The sequence below is a fragment of the Lupinus angustifolius genome, chromosome LG03, assembly GCF_001865875.1.
Source record: "Lupinus angustifolius cultivar Tanjil chromosome LG03, LupAngTanjil_v1.0, whole genome shotgun sequence".
Taxonomy (NCBI): Eukaryota; Viridiplantae; Streptophyta; class Magnoliopsida; order Fabales; family Fabaceae; genus Lupinus; species Lupinus angustifolius.
In genome coordinates, this window is record NC_032011.1 from 23508193 (window position 1) to 23517356 (window position 9164).

At 32.6% G+C, this 9164-nt stretch overlaps 1 protein-coding gene and 1 long non-coding RNA gene across 2 annotated transcripts; one reads left to right on the forward strand and one right to left on the reverse strand.

Moving 5' to 3' along the window:
• LOC109343788 (probable monogalactosyldiacylglycerol synthase, chloroplastic) lies at positions 3083-8141 on the reverse strand. Its single transcript, XM_019582263.1, has 8 exons — positions 7584-8141; positions 7282-7454; positions 6819-6980; positions 6596-6737; positions 6138-6362; positions 4495-4557; positions 4347-4421; positions 3083-3527 (listed from the first exon to the last, which is right to left on the reverse strand). The coding sequence occupies exons 1-8, from the start codon at positions 8124-8126 to the stop codon at positions 3291-3293; spliced, it is 1620 nt and encodes a 539-aa protein (XP_019437808.1). The 5' UTR covers positions 8127-8141; the 3' UTR covers positions 3083-3290.
• LOC109343789 lies at positions 7877-8360 on the forward strand. Its single transcript, XR_002107257.1, has 2 exons — positions 7877-7967; positions 8006-8360. It is a non-coding gene; the product is annotated as an uncharacterized LOC109343789 (long non-coding RNA).

Here is a 9164-nt window from a genome sequence, read left to right on the forward strand (position 1 = left end):
GTACTTTAGTCATTAATGAGTTATATATGTTATTCTCTTATATTTATACCACCTGTCTTCAATGCTGTAAGCCTAAAGAGAAACAAAAGCAACATATTTGTTCCAAAAAAATTAAGAATAAATAAGTAAAAGTGTATTATTCTATGTTGAGATTTTAATGCCCCAAATTAAAATAGATGTCAATCTAACCTGAATTTATAGATATTCATCCAAATTTAATGAAGAAAATTTGCTTTAACTGAGTAATGACAAAAATGTATATTTAAATATAACAAATATATTTTGAGTTGAGATTAATATAGGTCGGATATATTCGAAACATGAAAGGGCATACATGAAAATATTTTTAAAATTAGATGTAGCTCATTCTGGATTAAAATAATCATGCAACTTGGTTATATGGGGACGTTGTATATAACTTGTTGCACTGCAATTTTAAAGAATTTTACTACAAGTTGGTGGGTGTGGATTTTAAAAACATGATATTTTAGATGATAAATGTAAATTTATTTTTAGTCATTCTTACATATGAAAAGAGAATTATTATTTTAATTCCAAATTATCTGATCAATCCAAAAAAAGTATGAATTATTTGATTAAAAGGTTATATATCATCCATAAGTGTCATTTGTAATACATGTTACTTTTCTTAAATCATCTAAGTGACAATAAGTAACCAAAGATCACTGTCTTAGTGAAAAAAGAAGGAAATGGAATTAGAGGTAAATAATAGTGCGTACTTTTATATTAAAAATAACATAAAGTTGGATTGTTAAAAATAATTTGATGTCACATGTCACCATTTTCTATAAATGATTATGAATTTTACCGGTGGGTCCATAGATTACGCCCCCGTATAATTAGCAAGTTGAAAAAACTTACCTTAGTTGCGCGTGAGTGAGAATTTTAAAATAAAAAATCGACCTATGATGCATTTTATTCCTAGGTATATATGAATTATATTGTTATCATATGTCTTGATCCATTGGTCCACAACTTTCCATTATTTTTTCATGAAAATATTCATACATCACCTATAATTTACAATACCCCACAACCCCACTCAAACATGGTTAGAATATAAAACACATGAAGGAATAAAGTAGGTGAAAAAATGTATATAGCAACAATACGAGTTTAATGGACCATGTCTCACAATATTGTGTCATTTTATGTAATATGTTTTGGTTGGTCAGAAAAATAGTTAATAATTAAATCTTTAATTTAAATATATTTTCTTCAACCAATTATAACTTATGGCACATGGAGTGACACAAGATACGGGACAGAAGATGTACTCTTGAGTTTGATATATTGTAATTATGATATCCATCATTTCTATTTAATCCTTATTAACTTTTAAAAAAAATAATTCAAATAAATAATAAATGATATATTTAATATGTATAATCTTCACACTAAATGATGTATTCTACATTGGAAACTAACGATGTTACCTTGTTGAGAAACTAAACTCAAAGCACTTTTTTTGTGTTCTAACTATAGTCTATTTGTATTTCACCAAACCTTTATAACACATTTCTTCAATACACTAATTAACTCTTATGGTTTTATAATGACTCTGTTCCAACACAATAGAACAATTTACAAGCATTACTATTCTATTTCTGATGCCAAGTTCATTCAAAATAAAACAGTAAATTGTGGTTCAAATTTGTAATTTAATGAATTTCCAAATGTATGATTATTCAACATAAATCATTGCCCATTTTTTTTAATTGGGCCTTCAAACAAGGCCTAAACTACTCTCTATGCCTTTGGCAAGACCATGATTTGAGACATAAAAAGAATAAAAATACAAGATATAGACAATAATCAAATAAAAAAAAATACAATGTACATATTGAACCTTAGAAAATTTAAGAACCATAAGCAATGGTTGTAAACAGCATCAATAATATCAACATGGCACAGTTTACTTAAAATTGAATTTATCAAAAGTTGTACATTAATTTCCTTTATTTAGACTTTAGAATACCAATATATTTCTGCACATGTTCCAAAAAATTTAGTCCTAGATACACATGCATACAAAAACAAAAACATGGCTATTAGATCAAGTTTGGAAATAACATAGTCATGTTTTTTCCCTGCACGTTTTTTTGTTATCTTCAAACCATTAAGAGAAGCAGAATCAGAGAGCACGTTTGTTTACACTTCATAGGCTCATTGTGCATCTATCAGGAGAAGAAAAAACAATTCTAAATTGTTTTACACATTATCATTCATTATCGATCATTCATGTTTAATCATCGTTGACTCTTCAAAAAAGTAATAATACAAATAAATGGCCGATAATGTATTGACTATGTATAAATCTTTACACCGGCAGTGCATAAATATTATATTCATTATAGAGCAAATTACACTGACACCCCCTGAATTTTAGCGAAATTACACAAACCACCCCTCATTTTTTTACACCTACACAAACCCCCTTATTTTTTATATTTTCATTACATTGCCCTACATGAGAAATAAATGTAATCTTTTAAACAAAAAATGTGATAAATGCAATTAAGTTAAACAAAACATGAAAAATGCATCAAAAAAAATTCTAAAGAGATATTCTTTAAATCGCTTTTGTAATATATCATAACGAACCAAAAATAATAAAGATACATTGATTTGGATATTATTTAAACTTGTCTTCAAAATATATCATGTTTTGTTTAACTTAATTGCATTTATCACATTTTTTGTTTAAGAGATTTCACTTATTTCTCATGTAGAGGTGATCAATGTAATGAAAGTATAAAAAATAGGGGGATTTGTATAGGTGTAAAAAAGTGAAGGATAGTTCGTTTAATTTCACTAAAACTCAGGGGGTGTCAGTGTAATTTACTCTTCATTATATATTCATAGACTTCCAAGCTGATATGCATCACTTTATTAAATACAAGAGTAGCAGGTATGAGTAGGAATAATATACTATACTAATACTTACCTTCATTCATAAGATGAGTAATGCATTTTTCCTGTAACATGTTATATATCAAAGTATGGCTTAAACTGTAACAATAAGACATTATATTTTATTTCCTGTTATTAAAATAGTTAAGATACCCAAACAAAAGTATTTTATTATCCCACAAAGTGGACTTAGAAAAAATGGAAACTTTAATGCAGGAAACAACAAAGACTATGTCATTGTATTATTTTCAGATGAGCATCTTAAACAATGACAGAAAAATGGTAAAAGAACCCATGAGTTTTTCGGCTAGTTATACATCTTAGAACAATGGTACAAAAATTTCCTCAGCTTTGTCTTAAGCTGTACAAGAGTACTCTAGAAGCAAACTTCTTTCTTTGACAAGCTCGTGAAGGTCGCGGACGATCTTGAACACAGCATCTGGCCTAGCTAGCTTCAATGCATTTTGTGACATTGCTTTCAACTCATCGGCTTTTGGACCAAACCACTCGGAAACAAATTTCGCTATTTCCTTAGGAGATTTAGTGAACTTGCCACATCCATTTTCAACTACATAGGGTACATTGCCAGCTTCCTGTGAGGAAAAGAAAGTTGCCAAGTTCATGATATTATTCGAGTAGAGCATGGTGACTCAATAAAATGTTTACACATGACTGCAGCCTCACCAACTATGTACATCTAATACCAAAACCAGCATAAGATGAATTTTTACTCCCTAAAATCTCACAATTAAAAGTATACTCAAAAAGGGTAGCCTAGTGCACGAGACTCCTACCTAGTGGGGCCTGGAGATGATAGTTTGATGCAGTCTTACCCTCACAAGCAAAGAGATGGTAGGTTGACTCTTTGGCAGATTTGAACCCATGACTTTTCAGGTCACAATGCAAGCAACCTTACCTTTCAATTGAACAATTTTAGAATGGTATTCATTTCATGTTTCCAGGCTTTAAGTCCCACAATGAAAGTACAGGATTTCAATGTGGGGTTTACATGACCTTGGGCTCTACCCAACCACAATGGCTAGCTTTGGTGGTGTTGTTATCCAAGCTTCTTGCGATTAGTCTCAGAGCTTACCACCATGTCTCGCCTCCAAGCAAGCGGTGATGCCAACAATACAGTGTTCGCCCGAAACTACACAAAAGGCAATGCACATCAAGCACGTGTGGGTAGGGAACTACCTAGTGTGCTGAGAAGCATGGTGGGATAGTAGCCTAGTCCTTGAAAGACATCCTACTTAGTTTACCCCGACCTAGTTTCTAAAATATTCCTAAAGTTTCGAAAGTCAGAACTTAACCTCGAACATACTTTCATGATTCATTCATGGACATGATTGAACTAGCTAGATACCTTCTATAATTCACAATGTTGAGAAATAAAGCCATAACCAAAATACCTGGCCAGCAATATAACCATTCAATATAATTGGCAGGCCTCGGATCATGGCCTCTGCAATCGTCCCTGGTCCAGCCTACAGAAGGAGAAATTAATTATTGCTGTCATGATGAGGTAGGAAAACATTAGTCATCACAGTGAGAGCTTACTTTTGTAATGATGCAATCACAAGCTCCCATGCATTCTTCCATTTTGTTGACAAATCCCTTGACCTAATATCAGTAAAAATAAAATAATTCAGCGGCCATCATAGACATAACATGTATAATAATCACTTTATATCAGCAGGAAAATTTTCATCAGACTCAACGCATCAATTTTACGCACATGATTGCTATGGAAGTTCTACGTGACCATCAATAACTCATATTTTGAAATAAAAGTCACAATAATCTATAATCTCCATCCAAGGTAATAGGGATCAATAATACCCCTTATCCAAACTTGATGGAACTTTCCTACAAGTTTCCTTACTGCAACTAGTCAATCAAAGACTATCTATACTCATAACTACAACTCTAGTAAACACGACTTCTGTTATCCTTTATGCTCTTCCATTTTCCTACGAGAGTCACTCCTCCTTTTTACAGTCACTTATGAGTCATCATTGGTTTTTTTAGGCTTAATTAAGTTTTAGGTCCTTGCAAATAGGGTCCTTTTGGAATTGGTCCCTAAGCTTTTTGTTTGGTGGTCTGAGCCCTCGTTTTTTCTCCACCTTTGGCATCTGTCCTTCCATAAGTTAAAATCAGATTCACATTTAATCTAAAGATAAAATCGTGTTCAAATACTTGTTAAGAATTAAAACATTGTAACTTTGCAAACTGAATAAGTAAAATAATGATGAGCATTCTCAATCACATTTAATCTCGGATAATGCAAATGTCAAAATGGAATCATTCAACCTCAAAGCAAATGAATCTGAAAACCAAAACATAGATCTAAAACATTGCCTTAATGGTGTAAACCGAATCGTCACAAAAATGCCATCACCAGACCTTGTCGAATCCAGTCTCTGTGAGCAGCTCCTCCATCCCAAACGCCACTGGAGAAGTGCTACCACAACCGTGCGGTGGCGTGTGATACATTAACTTGGTACGACAGTCATGAATTGGCCACCAAAGTTGAAAAACGACAACATAGAGCAAGAGCAAGAATGAGGCATTAAGCTTATTCCGCTAACAAAGGAAGATGAAGAAGTGGCCGATTAAGGTGTTGACGGTGAATTACTCCTTGATCTAGAAGATGTAATTTATTAAAATAAAAATCCACATGGCGCTACATGGAGAGCTGTTTGTGAATGTAGTGAGGTGACCTTGACCACTGCCGGCCACATTACCTCTTAATTGACGTAACAAAAGATGCCAAGGGTGGAGAAAAATGGAAGACTAAGACCATAAAAAAATCTAGGGACAAATTCCAAAAGGACCCATAATTGGAAGGACATAAAACTTAATTAAACCATTCTTATCTTGTTATTTCCTTTCAAGTCTCAAACATATAGTTCAAAAGTTCAAACATCTAAAATCTTAGAAATCCTAAGGCAAAATAACACTCCAAAGATAACTATGAATGAAAATAACTATGCACTACAAAGTAATATTAGAGATTTAGAGTACACAAATTGAACACACGAGCACATTATACTAGGAGTTAGTCACCATGTACTACTGCCAAATAGATAATTCTGTAAGCATATGTAGGAATAAACATAGAGATTGAGAGAAAAGAAACACATGCTTATGAGGTTCAGAATGTCTGAACAAGGGACTGGAGAGATTGAGGGCATAAATACCTGAACAGGAACCTTCCAAGTAATTGAACGCAATTTGTCAGCAAGCTTCTTATTACGACCACAAATAACAAGAACTTGACCAACAGGAGCTCCAAGGCTTTCATCATATAACATATCTCCAAGTGCCCGAGCAGTAGCCTCAATCGGGCCCATACCTTCACCTCCCCCCATCAACAATACGGCAGGAAGATCCTCATCCATGCCTAATAATCTCCTTAGTTCATCCTACAAAATAGATTAGAAAGAGGTACAGATAGACAGTATTAACATATGTAATTCATGAAATCAAACTCTTCAAATCATTTAACAATTAAGCAGGCTTTTCCCATAGATAAACTTTTATAACATTTATACTTCAAGAAAAACTGCATTGAAAATTAACAACAATCGACATCTGTAGCACACTGATCGCTAAGAAATGAAATAGTCATCTAACAAAAGCCCACAGCATGACAAACCTTTGGCTGAACCGGCTTAACAAAAGAAGGTCGCACAGGCAGACCATAAATCTTTATTTGTGTTTGCTGAAGTCCAGCTTTGAGTGCCCTTTTTGCAAGTTCTGTTGTCGGACAATAGCATCTGGTTACAAGCTTATGAAACCTGGATATACAGGCACCAATATGTTCAAACTAAACTAACAACATGGTTCCTGAAATAAGGTACGAAAAAAACAGAACCAACCATGTAGGATGGCAGGTGCTTAAATCTGTGACAACTGTGGTAAAAACAATCTTCTTTAAAAGACCCCTTGTCTTCAAAATACGAAGTGGAACATGTTGCATCAACGGATGCACGCTGATTATTACATCTGGCTGATATTTCATTAGCCCCTTAGCAACCTCACTGGAAGAAAAATAAAGATAGGATATTCAACATTAACATATGATAAAACACGATATCTATCTGAGAAGATCTAAGAATGTGCAAGCAAAATAGATTATGCAGCAAACAATATCGGCATGAACATTTCAAAGCAACGAGAAGTTAATCCCGAATACAGCATGCAAAATTCTCAAACTAGAACCATGCTAGACTGACTATTGTTTAATTTCACATAAGAAGTTTTGCATATAGAATTGCTTAATTTCACATAAAAAGTTTTGCATGCACCTTTTCTCATGCAAAAGAACAACCAAAGTCTTACCGAGCTATGAATGCTGAAGTTGCAGCAAAATTAGACTGATGCACTACACGTGGGGCAGTTCCATAATAAGTCATTTTCCACAAAGACCCATGTTTCACCAAAAAACTATAGCTCTTAGGAAGTTGATTAAATGGCCAAGGCGTGTGTTCAGACCATAAATCAGAAACAAACACCTGTAACGTAAACATTAAACTAAGAACATCTAAATAGCAGAAAGAAAGAAAAAAAGGAAACTTTTTGTTTCAAAGTTTCTTCTTTTATTATTCTCCACATTAATACAAAAATGGAAAAATCAAACAAACCTGATATTGATCTCCATATTCTTCATAAAAAGCAGCTTTAATAGCTTCTGCAGAAGCTCTATGACCACCACCAGTATCACTCATCAAAATCAAAACTTTCTTGGGTTTCTGACCCTGAACACCATTGGGTGAATTTCCATCATTATCAATAACATCACAAACATCGTTGTTATTGTTATTGTTATTACCATCCCCAGAATCAGTACCCAATGAAGCAAACCCAATTGGTGATTTGTGGCAATGAAAACGAATAGCAGTGTTGAAGTCAGTGAAAACCCTCCTGAAATTGAAATCCCCTTTCCCTCCAAAATTCAAGCTTAGAGAAGCAGGGTTTCTGACCCTTGTAGTTTTGAAGGTCAATGAATTCAAAAGAATAGAAGAAGAGTGAGAATAAGAAGAAGAAGAAGAAGAAGAAGAAGAAGATGATGATGAATGTGAAAATAAGTTGAGAAAATTGGAAGAATCAAATGTAAAGCGACCAATGTGAGAAGCGAAATCAAGAAGACGAGTGTGTTCTTGTTGAACAGTAGTTGGAGGAAGCATGGTTGAATTGGGTTTGTGTTTGTGTTTGTGTTTTTTGAGGATTATGTGTTACAAATACTTAGTAACATAACATGTAACTTATAGAATTTGGGTAATAAATAGTAGTGAGAATAACAATTGGACAAGGTGGTATAATAAGGAAACAACATTGGAGAATGAAGAAGTGAAGAGATTGGAATGGAGGGTTTAAAAGGTTGTCGTGGACGGTGGGGGAGTTTCAAACCCATTTTTGTTTTCATGGTTAAGGGGCAAATATGTAATTGAACAGACGTAGTTTTTATATTCTAATTTTGCTATTTACTATATCCAATGTTTTTATGTTTGCTTTTCTAATATATAAGTTGTTGATAATTTTGTAACGCATGTTGCATGTAATTTTATAACATATATGTTGCATAAAACATATGAAATTTAATTGGATTTGATATATTTCTTTAACCATGAAATTTCATTATGTCAATAACGGATTGAAATTCCACTATGCAGAATGGAAAAAAAATATTTCATTGAAATTAAAAATTGAAGGAAAGTAATGTATCTCTCTATTGAAACTTTGAAATTTTATAGATATATATTGAAAAATTTATAAAAACTTTGTATATACACTTAATATTATAAAAATAAGAATGTAAGTTAACATGTTAGTATATATAATAGTTTTAGTGTGACTTTTTTTATCTGTTTAAATTTGTAAGGCCTAAGTCCAATTTGTATGTCTATAAGTTTGTCTTTAAATAGCTTAACAAAAGTAGGTTAATTTTAATATATTGAAATTCTACATGTTAAATTAAATATATATTTTTATAAATCTTGATTTGATTTATTTATGAAAATAATATAGTTTACTCATTGATTGATCTATTTATGAAAAATAATCTAGTTATAGGTTAGATAATGTTGGGTATTCCAAATGTGAATGAAAAAGTCTTACATTTGGTAAAAAATGGATGAATTAAAGAGCATATAAGTAGATGAATCTATAAATCTAATGTCTTTAGGTTTTGAGTCAAGATGTGGCGTCAAACTCACTTCTATGCA

Excerpts from the sequence above, each read along its gene's own strand:
- LOC109343788 (XM_019582263.1), bottom strand. The coding sequence starts at position 8,126 with ATGCTTCCTCCAACTACTGTTCAACAAGAACACACTCGTCTTCTTGAT. Across the intron at positions 7,455-7,583 it reads AATATGGAGATCAATATCAG|GTGTTTGTTTCTGATTTATG; the intron begins GTTTGTTTGATT and ends TTTACGTTACAG. Across the intron at positions 6,981-7,281 it reads ACTTCAGCATTCATAGCTCG|TGAGGTTGCTAAGGGGCTAA; the intron begins GTAAGACTTTGG and ends TTTTTCTTCCAG.